Source organism: Cebus imitator, unplaced genomic scaffold (genome assembly GCF_001604975.1).
Source record: "Cebus imitator isolate Cc_AM_T3 unplaced genomic scaffold, Cebus_imitator-1.0 Scaffold564, whole genome shotgun sequence".
In the NCBI taxonomy this organism is placed as follows: domain Eukaryota; kingdom Metazoa; phylum Chordata; class Mammalia; order Primates; family Cebidae; genus Cebus; species Cebus imitator.
In genome coordinates, this window is record NW_016107879.1 from 911074 (window position 1) to 925077 (window position 14004).

Sequence of the window (14004 nt, forward strand, 5' to 3'; positions counted from 1 at the left end):
TGTTGACCAGGATGGTCTCGATCTCTTGACCTCGTGATCCACCCGCCTCGGCCTCCCAAAGTGCTGGGATTACAGGCTTGAGCCACCGCGCCCAGCCTTGATTTATTCTTTAACAAGAAAGGAAACTTTAAAAAGGAACGTTTCTACTTCCCACAGTGGCTCTGATGTCATGTGCTCCGTGGAGTCTTGCCGGTCCTGGGCCACTCTGAGAGTGTTACCCAGGGTCCATTAGTCATGAGTCACCCACCCTGAGACTGTGCCACCCCCTCCAGGCTGACCCTCCTCCTTCTGCCCTCCGTCTACCTAGTCCCTTACTTCTCTGAGTCCCTTGGAAAGTCTGGGATTTCCTTCCTTCAGAAGGAAATCGGGCAAAACGCTCTCAAGTTGGAAGGGTCTCTTGAATTCCTATCCATCCACTTTTGCATTTGAGAAACTGAGGCTTACACCCAGGTAGTAACTTGACTGGGATCAGCCCCTAGGTCAGACGAATAGTGGAGACTCCTGCCCAGCCTCCAGGATCTCGCCCCCACGCCCTTGGGCCCTCTCCCTCATTCCTGTAGTGACTGCTGTGGAGTGGTGGCCGCAGGAGGCAGATTGGATTGGTGGGTCGGGTGGGGCAGTCTGCAGAAACTCCCAGCAAAAAGGCAGAGCTTAGGGTGGGGCCCGGCTCCGGAGCAGGCATTTTACAAAGCACTATGTGGCTGGTCACAGCAGCTACACGCCCAGTGATTCACACCGCCTCCCCCCCACCTCGAGGAGGGGATTGCAGAGTTTTTCCAGCGTGCACGCATGCAAGAGACACTGAGTAAGCTGGCTGCCTCCATCCAGCCCTGAAGCCCAGCTCTTTCCCGGCGCCCGAGCTGGTCCTCCTGGGCCCGTTTTGGCGCTGGGTCCTACAGACCACTGGGTCTAGTTCCCCAGCCCAGAGGAGTGTCCAGGTCATCCACAGGAAAGAAAAACTAAGGAGTGGGATTTGGGGCGGACAGACCGGCAGGCAGAGCTGTTGCGCCGATAAATGAATTTAGAGAATGTCAGGGAGGGAGCAGGGTCCCCTCACGGTGCCAGCCCTGACCCCACGGGTCTCCCCAGAGTTTCGCCAACACCTCCAATCCCGTTTTCAGATTCCCCTTGACCCAAGCTGGCTAGGAGGTCCCTCCCTTTGCAATAGGGTGTCAAGCCCAGAGAACAGTCTCTCAGGACCTAGCTTTCTGCCAGAGCTGAGAGCCATGTGAAGGTGGCAGCATGGATCCTGCCTTCCTAACCTTCTCTTGTTAGGGGGCCCCAGAGACAGATACCAGCCTTAGGGGGAGAATGCTGGGGCAGATCCCGGACGTGGGGAGGGGAGTGAGCATTCTCCAGGCAGGCAGCCTTTGCCTTTGAGATTCAAGGTCCCAAGAGGACCCCCTGAGAACTGAAGCCAGCTTGCAGATAGATGGGTTGTTCGGCCCGCACAGCGTGTGTAAATGTTAACATTTAAAGATGGAGTAGTTCACATTCCAGTCTAGAGTTCAGGCTTCTCCGGGGAGCGGGGGAGGACGATCAGCCACTCCAGCCCAGCCATCCCCCGGCCCCCACCGGCTAGAGCACAGCAGGCTGCCTGCTTGGCTCAAGAGAAAGGCTTTCGGGTTTGCCATTCTCCCCCCCTCACCTGTTCCTTGCACCTGGCCCGCCTGCTTGCAGTGACACACAGCCTTGACCCTGAAGACAGCCCTGGTACTCAGCTGGCATGCACTCCTACAGCTGCACCCGTGGTTAAAGTATTGAAATGCTCCCTGCAGCTTGACAAATAGCTGCTTCCTCTCCCCCGCCCCAGGGACCCCCTGGACTTTCCCACAATCTGGAAACCCCAGGGGCTACCCTAGCTCATCAGAGAGCCACCCCCCATCCCACAGGAGTGGCCAGGGTCCAGCTCAGGGGAAGGCCGAGGTCCACTCATTTTTTTTTAAATGTAACTTAGAAGTGATTTTACAGGCCGGGCGCGGCGGCTCAAGCCTGTAATCCCAGCACTTTGGGAGGCCGAGGCGGGTGGATCACGAGGTCAAGAGATCGAGACCATCCTGGTCAACATGGTGAAACCCCGTCTCTACTAAAAATACAAAAAATTAGCTGGGCATGGTGGCGCGTGCCTGTAATCCCAGCTACTCAGGAGGCTGAGGCAGGAGAATTGCCTGAACCCAGGAGGCGGAGGTTGCGGTGAGCCGAGATCGCACCATTGCACTCCAGCCTGAGTAACATGAGTGAAACTCCGTCTCAAAAAAAAAAAAAAAAAAAAAAAAAAAAACCCTAAAAAAAAAAAAAAAAAAAAAAAAAAAGAAGTGATTTTACTTCTTCAAATAGTTTCCTGTTTTTTGAACCATTGCAAGATTTTGCAAGAATAGTATAATGCCCAGCAATACTTCATCTCAGTTAGTCATCCTTAACCCATGTGCTTTCGCGCTGTCTCTTGACAGATAGGCTTTTTCCCCAGAGCTATTTGAAAGTAAATTGCAAGGCCGGGCATGGTGTATCACACCTATAATCCCAGCCCTTCTGGAGGCCAAGACGGGCAGATGACCTGAAGTCAGGAGTTGCAGACAAGCATGGTGAAGCCCCGTCTCTACTAAAAACATAAAAATTAGTCAGGCATGGCGGTGCGTGCCTGTAATTCCAGCTACTCAGGAGCCTGAGGCAGAATTGCTTGAACCTGGGAGGTGTAGTGAGCTGAGATGGAGCCACTGCACTCTAGCCTGGGCAACAAGACGAGACTGTCTCAAAAGCAAATAGACAAAGGAAAGTAAATTGCAGACACCAAGCCCTTGACGTCCATATAGCCTATATCTTCTAAGAACATGGACGTTCCGGAAGCTGCATCGTGAAAATGTGCATCGCCAGGGTACATTTTCACATTCAAAAGATGTAACAGCGATGCAATACCATTACCTATCCACTGTTCATGCCCACATTTCCCCAGTGGTCCCAGAGATATTCTTTCCAGCAGCTGTTGAGATCCGGGTATAACTCAGGATTCTATCGCAGTGTTTATGAGTCCTGTCTCTGATCTTCTTAGAAATGGAAGGGCTCTGCAGTTTTTCTGCCTTGCATGACTTGGATGCTTTTTGGACAGTCTGACCAGTGGGCAGCCCGGCGCCCTTCCTGGGCACTGATGGGTGCTACCCCCGCTCCTGTAGGTGCCATTCTGTGCTGCTGGCTCTAGACTCTGGGACAGAGAGTCACCATCGGGTGTGGTCAGGGGTGTTTGAGGACAGTTGCAGCTGATTAGCTGCTCCACAGCCAATGCCCTACAGACCCCCTCCCTGTCCCATGTCCCTCATCGGGACCCTTGCACTGGGCCCCAGGAGCAGGTCTGCGCGTGGGGCTGGCCGGCATCACAGCTGTCCCCCTCTGCACCTGCACAGATGTGCCCTGGCATGAGCGAGGCCCCGGAACTCTACAGCCGGGGCTTCCTGACCATTGAGCAGATCGCGATGCTGCCGCCCCCGGCCGTCATGAACTACATCTTCCTGCTCCTCTGCCTGTGTGGCCTGGTGGGCAACGGGCTGGTCCTCTGGTTTTTTGGCTTCTCCATCAAGAGGAACCCCTTCTCCATCTACTTCCTGCACCTGGCCGGCGCCGACGTGGGATACCTCTTCAGCAAGGCGGTGTTCTCCATCCTGAACACAGGGGGCTTCCTGGGTGCCTTTGCCGAGTACGTCCGCAGCGTGTGCAGGGTCCTGGGGCTCTGCATGTTCCTCACCGGCGTGAGCCTCCTGCCGGCCGTCAGCACAGAGCGCTGCGTGTCGGTCATCTTTCCTGCCTGGTACTGGCGCCGGCGGCCCAAGCGCCTGTCAGCCGTGGTGTGCTCCCTGCTGTGGGTCCTGTCCCTCCTGGTCACCTGCCTCCATAACTACTTCTGCATGTTCCTGGGCCGGGGGGCCGCCGGTGTAGCCTGCAGACACATGGACATCTTCCTGGGCATCGTCCTGTTCCTGCTCTGCTGCCCCCTCATGGTGCTGCCCTGCCTGGCCCTCATCCTGCACGTGGAGTGCCGGGCCCGGCGGCGCCAGCGCTCCGCCAAGCTCAACCACGTCATCCTGGCCATGGTGTCCGTCTTCCTGGTGTCCTCCATCTACTTAGGGATCGACTGGTTCCTCTTCTGGGTCTTCCAGATCCCGGCCCCCTTCCCCGAGTACGTCACTGACCTGTGTATCTGCATCAACAGCAGCGCCAAGCCGGTTGTCTACTTCTTGGCCGGGAGGGACAAGTCTCAGCGGCTGTGGGAGCCGCTCAGGGTGGTCTTCCAGCGTGCCCTGCGGGACGGTGCTGAGCTGGGGGAGGCCGGGGGCGGCACGCCCAACACGGTCACCATGGAGATGCAGTGCCCCCCGGGGAACGCCTCCTGAGAGCCCAGCACCTGTGGGGGTCGGGGGCAGGGGCAGGAAGTGGCCTCCAGACCCTTCGCCTTGGGACAGGAGTGGGCAGCTGCCTCTGAGTCCACACCGGAGGAAAAAGATCTGTTACCTCTCCTTGGGCCTCCTTCTGCCTGGCCTGGAGGCTCCAGGGGTGGCTGGGAGACGGCGCAGCCACCTGCAAACAGCCCCTGTGGCCCCTGCCTGCCTTCCCCAGCCATTCTGCCTCCCTAGGGACCCCTTGTACAGAAGTTGCCCCCAGATGGTGGGGCCCCTCCTTGCCCCAGGCTGGTCAGTAAAGTAAAAGAGGTGGTCACCCAGCCCAGCCGCCTCTGCCTCTGGAGTCAGCCCTCCTTGACCGTGTCCCAGCCAGCACCAGGCCAGCAGCCTCGTCCCCACCATTTGGGGTTGTTCTTGGATTCGATCCTCTCCAGGTCGCCGCAGTGAGCAAATCTGAAGGAAATGGTGTTGTCTGGAAGAAGGTTCTGGTTCACAGGCCTCGTAGCCAAGTCTTTCTGCAGACAACTTTCCTGCCCCCCGTCGAATCATTCAGTGACTTTGATGGGGTGATTTCTGGTCATGTCAAGGCACTGGAGATAGGAGAGACCTCTGGCCGCCTTGGGTGGTCCACTGCCTTTTCTGACTCCAGGGTGGGCCAGTGCTGGGTTGCCTCCGGGAGCGCTCTAGGTATCCCGCAGTCCATGAGGACCAGCTGGGCAGCTCCTGGACAGCCTCTTGGCTCCAGCCCCGACCTGTAAGTGGACACTGGCTCCACCCTGGCAACCAGGGGACTGACACTGCAGTGCTCACCTACAAGCACAGTGGCCCGACGTAGCCACAGGAAGTTTTATAAGAGACAATAAAATGTGTATCAATAAACATTTTCTAACTTGCAGCCAGGAAGGCTTCATGCCTGTGGTCCTACCCTGGTCCCTGTTTCCTCCAGTGAGGATGCCCAAGGGTGCGGAGTCCTGGGACGGGCGCCCCCCTCACCGCCCCCCAGCTCCCCTGCACACCCTGCTCTTTGCCTCTGCTCTGGGGCCTCCTCCTGGGGCTGGGGCTGCACAGGCTCATGCTCCGGCTCCTGTGGCTTGTCCACTCCCTGCCAGAGGGAGATGGTCAGCCAGTCCTCTGCCAGCATCTGCAAGGGCCCCTTCTCAGCTCAGAGGCCCCCACGGCCTCTGGGAGCCTCAGCTCTTACCTCCTCCACGCCAGGCCTGTGTCGGCCACCAGGGTCCTGCCCGTGTCCACCAGAGGGGAGTGGGTTGCTGCCTGTCCTGCTGTTGCCCCTGTTCAGGATGCCCCTCTCTGTCCTGAGATCCCTGAGCAAGGGCCAGCCTCCCAGTGCCCAGACACCTCTCTACAGCCCAGCGATTGATAGGCTGGGAGCCCTCCCTGGTGACAGCCCAACCAGGGCCAGGCTAGACAAGTTCTTGGCTGGCCCTTTTGCCTCTGGTCAGCCCCCAGAAGAGCCCCGTCCTGGGTTCCTCGTGTCCAGCCTAGGACCCCAGCTCCTTTGGGACAAGGCTTATGGCAAGCCTGCTCACCCTATGGCCCTGTGGAGAGAGATCAGGGCAGAGGCGTTGGTGCCCCCAGTCAGGAAACGTGACTGACAGAGCAGAGCCAGGAGTGGGCAGGCAGGCAGTGCTTCAGGCTCCAAGCTCTAGCTGGGAATGGGCAGAGGCATGGGCAGTACTGCCAGCCTCACCCACCCAGCCGCCCGGATCCTGGCCTTCTACTTGCAGACCCTGGAGGCTGCTCGGCCTGCCCCTGGTGACATGGTCCAGCCCTCAGTGGGCTGCCCCCGAGTGTCTGTCCCTGACGGTCCACCATCCAGCCAGCCTGACTTCCACTGCTCTCCTGCCCACTGCTCTTCCGTGCTCCCCTTTCTACCAATCCTGGCTGGGTCCTCCCAGCAAGGCCATCCAGCTATGAAAAGAGGGGATCTCGTGTGGCCCGGAGGGAGGGGTTCCAGGACCTCTAGGTCTTAAAGGTCGCATGTTCCCACCCGTGCCCACCCCGTGCCCAGAACGAGCCCTGCCATCCTCTGAGTCCCACCCTCCCCAGGGCTGGTCAGAGGATCCCAGAAGAGCAGAGCTGGAGACCACTACACCCGGCAGCTCATTTCCAGGGACCCAGAGAAGCCAGGTGGGTCCTGAGAGCAGACATGCCCAGGGGCAGGGCTGGGACCCCGCCCAGTGGCAAAGCTCCCACCAGCATGGGCATCTTGGCTACACAGGGCGAGTCACAAGTAAGCAGAAGCACGTCCCTGTTCTGAAGGCAGCTACGGTGGGGAGCGGCATCTGGGGCCCTGGCTCCTCCTCAGGGCCCAGAGCACCCCAGTGCCTGGGAACTCACCTCTTCCCTAGGAGTCCCCCCCGGGACTCCAGCCCTGAGCCCTCATGTGGAGCTGCTGACCTAGGAGGAAGGGGCCTCCCTGTCTGGGCCGGTGAGGGGCGGGCAGCCTCACCCAAGAGCAGGGCCTGGAGGTCAGGAACAGGCTGGGCCCGACTCTAGGAAGAGGCATCTGTCCTGATGGGTTCTAAGGCAGGAGGGGCAGGGCTGAACCCCAGGAACTGGGCCTCCCCCAACTTCTGGCCCTTCTCAGGTGCAGGTCTTCACAGTCTTGCCTAGGAGCAGCTTGCTTCCCCTCCATTCCCCCGCAAAGCCCCGGGAGGTTTCCCACAGCTCCGTGGACCACCTCATTCTCTGCACTAATGGAGGGAGACGGCACAGATGATTAGATGGACAGGAACTGCCCACTCTCGCCACTTTCCTCCTCCTTCCTTTGGTATTTAATTATTAAAGTGGGCTTGGGAGGAGCCAGGGGCTGGGGGGGAGTTTCCCATCCCACAGCTCCGGAAGAAGGATCCCCAGCAGGTCACAGGACGGAGTGGGGGCGTGGGACCTGAGCTTCTGGGCTGCCCTCATTGTTGCGAAGCAGCATGTGGTATGTGGGAAGGGTGGGGTGAAGGGGCAGGCGTGGGGGCACCAGGCAGGGCAGAGCTCACTGCGTTTCTGTGCTTCCAGCCACCCATTACCTCTATAAAATCAAGGTGTTCTTTTATATTATGCAAGGGGTGAGCAAGGCCAAATTTGGAAAGTCAAGCGCAAGGCTCGGGGAGGTAGACGGCCACCACCTATGAGCCATGGGACCTCAGTCCTGCTGTGCCTCAGTTTCCTTGGATAAGCCAGCTACATCACCGACTTCCAGGAGTTGGTGTTTGGGCTGGGGTGGTGGGTGTCCGGGGCAGGGAGCAGAGTGGTCACTGCAGAATGAATGTGGCTGTGAGCTGTCTGTCCACAGCACCGATCCGTTGGTTGGGGACATACTGTGGGCAGTGGGTGCTGGTCAAGAGCTGCACACAGGCATCCTGTTGACTGTCCATGCAGGGCTACACGGCCCATGCTGTCAGCCCCAGCTGTGGAAGTGGGGGGTCATGAATTCAATGGAGTTTCTCGTCCAAGGTCAGTCGCGTTGGTGGACGGCCCTGGCTGGAGGCCCCCATCAGCATCCCGGGACTCCCTACTGTGGCCTTCCTGTTGACCTGGAGACTCAGGTCTCCGAACCTTTTTTTTTTTGAGATGCAGTCTCCCTCTGTCACACAAGGCTGGAGTGCAGTGGTGCAATCTCAGCTCACTGCAACCTCTACCTCCCGGGTTCAAGTGACTTTCCTGCCTCAGCCTCCCGAGTAGCTGGGACTACAGGCACGTACCACCACGCCCAGCTAATTGTTGTATTTTTAGTAGAGACGGGTTTCACCATATTGGCCAGGCTGGTCTCGAACTCCTGACCTCATGATCTGCCTGCCTCGGTCTCCCAAAGTGCTGGGATTGCAGGCGTGAGCCACCACAGCCAGCCAGCAGGTCTCTGACCTTCTGTCTCTTTTCAGCAAAGTGCTGGGAGTTGGGATTCCGGGGAGATGCATGGAGTGGCCAGGACATGCCCCACCACAGCCTCCGGGTAACGCAGACAGGCCATCGAGACCTGTCCACAGTTTCAGGGTACGGATATCTGAATCAAAAGGGGGAATGGGAACAAGGTGCTCAGCAGACACACAGCAAAACAGCCTCAACGCCGATGCCTCTGTCTCTGTCTCCCATCTTCACAAAAAGAAACGGGATGCCTCTCTGGCATCCGCCCAGCTGTCCCAGATCCCTCTGTCCTTTTCAGATAACTTGAGTTTAATGTTTTATACCAGGATGTTTAAGTCCAGGATCTTTTCACATCTGCACAGCTTGCCTCGGAGTCCTCAGCCAGGACGATCCTTCCTCCGCAGGAGCCAGGGCCTCGGCTGGGAGGTGCGGCAGGGACATGGGTCGGTCGGTGTATGGTCCAGCCCCCTCAGCGTACGGGGAGACCGCCAGGCCTGGGGTGTGTGCCCTTCAACAGGCTGGCAACAAGGCCAAAAAGCTGGGCAAACACATTGCAGAGATCTTCCCAAAGCAAAACCACTGAGAGCTCTAGTGCAAAAATATTCCCTTTTAAGCCAGCAGGAGCTTGAAAGTTGAAGAACTTGAAAACAACGGGGCACAGATCACAAAATCAAAACTCATGGAGAAGTCTGCTGGATGAGTCAGAGGCGCCAGCGCAGAGTTTCCTGGCCTGTGAGAGGAGGCTCCCCACTCAGGCAGATTCTTTTTAAATGTCTTTTTAATTAATTGAATGGAGGCCTAATTTACATACAATAAAACTGACCCATTTAACACATAGTTTAATTGTCTTAGACAAATGTGAATGTGCCCATGTCATCACCAAATCAATATACAGAACGTTTCCATCCCCGCAAAAGGAACGTTTCCATCGTCCCCCCAAAGTCCCCTGGCACCACTGGGCAGTCAGTGCAGCCTTGGGCACACCCCTGCCCCCACCTGGGCGGACCACCCACCTCTGCTTTTATGCCACCATAGGTTAGTGTCCCACCAGACTTATCCACCGCTATCAGACAGGATTCTGAGTGACAAGTAACAGAACCCCGGGTTAATCTAGCTTTGGCGTGTGGTGTAGGTGGAGGTATGTGTATTTAAGGGAATTTACTGACTCACGTACCCAGAAAGTTCCAGAAGTGATTCTGGCTTCAGACACAGCTGGATCCAGGGCCGCAAGTGATGTTTGCTAGGCCACTTCCTTTTCGCCTGTTTTCATCCCGGCTTTGGCCTGTGTTCATTTATTCTCAATGGAAAAACTAAACGGCAGGTAAGCAGCAGTTGTCGGCGTATCTTCTACAAATTCTGCAATCCCAGCAGAAAGAGAGCACCGCCTTCTCGGGATTCCGGCTGAAGTCTTCATACCTTGTGCACTGGCCAGGTCGGCAGAATGCACTCTCCCAGGAGCTGGAGGCAGAGATGGGGGACAGGGGATGATAGCCACCCCACCTAAGCCCAGTGGACTCAAAACAGGGAAGAGGTGCACCCAAGGTAAAACTGGCAGGCATGGCCGGGCATGGTGGCTCACGTCTGTAATCCCAGTACTCTGGGAGCTGAGGTGGGTGGATTGCCTAAGGTCAGGAGTTCGAGACCAGCCTGGCCAGTGTGACGAAACCCCATCTCTACTAAAAATACAAAAATTAGCCGGGCATGGCTGTAATCCCAGCTACTCACGAGGCTGAGGCAAGAGAATCACGTGAACCTGGGAGACAGTTGCAGTGAGCTGAGTTCACACCACTGCAGTCCAGTCTGGGTGACAGAATGAGACTCTGTGTCAAAAAAAATAAAGAAATAAAGAAACTGGTGGGCAAAGGGCAGGTGTTGGCCACATTCCTCCCCTCAGTCCACCCTCCACATGCCCACTTCTTTCCTACATGTGATTTTTTTTTTTTTTTCTGAGATGGAGTCTGGCTCTGTCGCCCAGGGTGGAGTGCAGTGATGCAATCTCGGTTCACCGCAACCTCCACCTTCCGGGTTCAAGCCATTCTCCTGTCTCAGCCTCCCGAGTAGCTGGGATTACAGGCGCGCGCCACCACACCCGGCTAATTTTTGTATTGTTAGTAGAGACAAGGTTTCACTATGCTGGTCAGGCTGGCCTACATATGAGTTTTAAATGCTCTCACCCACAATCTGTGGCTGTGTTATTTACAACAGAAAACGTCTTCCTTCTCACAGAAGAGAGGAGCAGAGTCAATGGCAGGGCCTGCCTCCCCAGCTCCCAGCCCAAGCCCTGGTGTCATTCCCACCAGCCTCCGTCAGATCCACAGACGCTTCCTCTTTGAATGGTACTTGTAGTACTTCCTGGGGATGCTGTCACCAATACCACAGACTGCCGGGTAGGGGACTGGGCTTAAACAACAGAAGTGTACTTTCTCTCGGCCCTGGAGTCCAGAAATCCAAAATCAAGGCAGCACAGGGCCTGAGGCCTCTCTCCTTGGCTCGCAGACAGCCGCCTTCTCCCTGTGCCCTCACAGGGCAGTCCCTCTGTGCGTGTCTGTGTCCTCACCTCCTCTTATAAGGACTCCAGTCAGAGGTAATGAAGTTAAGATGAGGTCACTCCAAATACAGCTACCTTCCAAGGTACAGGGGGTGGTGGGGGAGACCCAGGCCAGGCCACAACTGTACCCTTTGGCAAAATGAGGGTCACTCTCCAGCCACACAACTTACAATGGAAAGGAAAAAGGAAATCACAATAATTTCTTTTTAATTCCCACTTGGAAAAGGGAAGAACAAACCACACGATGGCTGTTGGTCTGCAGCACAGTCTATGCTGGCCAGGAGACCAGTAGCACAAGGGGTTCTCGGTCATTCCAGCCCACCAGTGTGGTGGCCGCCGTCCAAGACGGTCCCAGTGACGCTGCCCCACCCTCATCTCACCCCCTCCCTGTGCATATGAGCTGTACCAAGTGGCTTGCTTCCTTTCTTTCTTTCTTTCTTTTTTTTTTTTTGTGGGTGGGAGAGCCACGGTCTTGCTCTGTCGCCCAGGCTGGAGTACAATGGCACGATTTCAGCTCACCACAACCTCCGCCTCCTGGGTTCAAGTGAATCTCCTGCCTCAGCCTCCCAAGTAGCTGAAATTACAGGCACGCGCCACCACGCCCGGCTAATTTTTTGTATTTTTAGTAGAGACGAGGTTTCACTGTGTTAGCCAGGATGGTCTTGATCTCCTGTCCTCCTGATCCACCCACCTCAGCCTCCCAAAGTGCTGATATTACAGGCGTGAGCGACCGAGCCCGGCAAGTGGCTTGCTTCTAACCAGTGGAGCACAGCAAAGCTGATTAGGCTGCACGGCACTGTGACTCCCATCTTGCTAGCAGACTCTCTCCCTTGCTGGCTTCAATGAAGCCAGCTGCCATGTTGTGGCCTGCCATATTGGAGAGGCCCACATGGCAAGCAATTGAAGGCAGCCTTTGGCCAACAGCCAGCAACTAAAGGAGTCTCCTAGTCTGAGAGCCAGCAAAGAACTGAATCCTGTCAACAACCACGTGAGCTTGAAAGCCGATTCTTCTCGGAGGAAGCCTTCAGATAAGACACCTGAGGAGACCACTCCTGATGTCACATGTCCAAAGGTCTGGGGAAGCAGAGCTGAGCTGCCTCCGGACACACATGGCCCAAGGCAGAAAGTGGGGCTTTGCCAACCTCACGGTGTCATCCCACCAGGACCCAGCCAATTGCACATGTAAAGGCAGGTATTTTCAACACAACTATTTACCTGTTTTGGGTATTCGTTTCTCCACTGGTTAGGAATCTTTGTTGCAAGTGACAGAAACCCCATTGAAACACACACACATAGAGAGAGAGAGAAAGAGAGAGAGAGAGAGAGAGAGAGGGAATGGACTGTGGACTGGCTCTTATTACCAAAAAGTCCAGGTGAAGATGGGCTTCAAGAAAAGCTGGATCCAGGTGCCTAGATCTGGGGACTCTGTCAATCAACTAGCAATTGGTCAAGAAATATAAGCATCTCTACGTGCCAGGCAATGTTCTAGGCACAGAAGGCACAAAAATGTGAGAACGGCCACCTCCCGGAAGCGTATATCTTCTAAGCAGCCTCTCTCTCTTGGGTCTTGGCCCAGTCTCAGGCAGGATGTCACCTCCTGGGGAAGGGACAGGCACCATAGCTCCAGCACAGCAAATGCAGGATAGAGCCCAGGGAAGTCCTTGCTGTCACTGCAGAGTCAGCACAGCCCACGCCCCGAACACTGTCCCAAGTCAGTTGCCTAGAGTCACTTCTGTGATCAGCCTCGACATCCGGGGCCCCCATGTTTTTCTTTCCTCGTGCACATTTGCTCAAAGCAGATGCCCTGCCACTCCCGTGCCGGCGCCGGCGGGGCAGTGAGAATGAGCACCATGCTGGCTCGGGTCCCTCCTAGAGACTCAGCCATCCGCTCCTCCCGTAAGGCCCACTGAACACCTGCTCCAGGCCAGCACCTTGCAGGCCAGGTGACAACGGCCTCCATCCTGCCCTCAGGACTGCCACATCAGGACTCTTCACTCGCCAGGCAGGAAGGGGGCCTCGGCCGGTGTGGGGAAAGGCCCGCCCTGCCGTCGGCCTGTGTGGCGCATGTCTTCTTTCCAGGCCTGAGGGATCACGGACATTTTGGCGAGGACGTTGAGGCTCCGAGGGATCACCTGAACCGCGCAGTTCCCAGCTCCCGAGCGGTGGAACTCGCACCTTCCTCCCCACCCTCCGCAGGCAGCATCCTTAGTGAGTCCATTAGCCAGAGCGTCTCCCCAGGCAGGAACTGGGGGTGGCTGTAATAGCCTTCCCCAGCCCACAAGAAACCCCATTCCATCCACAGCCTCACCTGAGAGCCCCACAGTGGGTCTCCCTAATGCTGTGAGGTCTCCTCAGCTGTCCCAGGTGGCCGTCAGGAAGGGAGGCAGGGCCTCTCCTTGAAGGCTCCAGCCTCATCTTCCGTTTCCCTGCAGCCCAGCTCTCTCCTGGGCGTGCTGGGGGCACCGTGCCAGGCCAGGCCCATTAGCCTTGAGCTGGCTCTTCTTGGCCAGCACCGAGGCACCCACATGCAGAGGCCCTGATGGGCGGGGCAGGCACCCACCCTGTATTTATACGTCAGACTCCCCTTCCCACTGCTCAGAGGGAATCCAGCGAAGATCATCAGGGGATCCTGGGGACCGGCTCCTGTAAGGCTGGGGCAGCACTGCCCAGTGGGAGAGAAGCAGGGGGCTCACGCCACAGCCAGGACAGGGCGAGGGGCTCAGGGGCCTGGGCCGAGGCGGCTGCTGAGGCCTCCAGCACGGTAGCGGGCAGGCGCCAGCCACCTTCCCCGAGGACCGCGCACTTCGTCCAGCACAGGTGAGAGGCCTGTTTTTTTGCTATCTGGGTGGAGGCTGGAGAGCGTGGTGGACAGGAGCAATGCTTTGCATCCCGCTGGAACTGGGGAGCCTCCCTGCTTGGCCAGGGTAGCCGGGTAGCCCAGCAAGCGTCTCCACTTCTCTGAGCCAAAGGAAGCACCCCCAGGAGAGAGCTGGGCTGCAGGGAAACGGAAGATGAGGCTGAGCCTTCAAGGAGAGGCCCTGCCTCCCTTCCTGACGGCCACCTGGGACGGCTGAGGAGACCTCACAGCATCAGCGAGACCCACTGTGGGGCTCTCAGGTGAGGCTGTGGAGGGAATGGGGGTTCTTGTGGGCTGGGAAAGGCTATTACAGAAAGAGATAATGAAACCGACCTCAC

At 57.1% G+C, this 14004-nt stretch overlaps 1 protein-coding gene across 1 annotated transcript in view; it reads left to right on the plus strand.

Moving 5' to 3' along the window:
* The window catches only part of MRGPRF (MAS related GPR family member F), a 10196-nt gene extending 4916 nt beyond the window's left edge, over positions 1–5280 (plus strand). The window contains exon 3 of the mRNA XM_017515903.2: positions 3396–5280. Within this exon, the coding sequence (XP_017371392.1) occupies positions 3396–4379 (984 nt within the window). The 3' untranslated portion in view covers positions 4380–5280. The remainder of the gene's footprint in view (positions 1–3395) is intronic.
* Positions 5281–14004: the final 8724 nt, after the last annotated feature.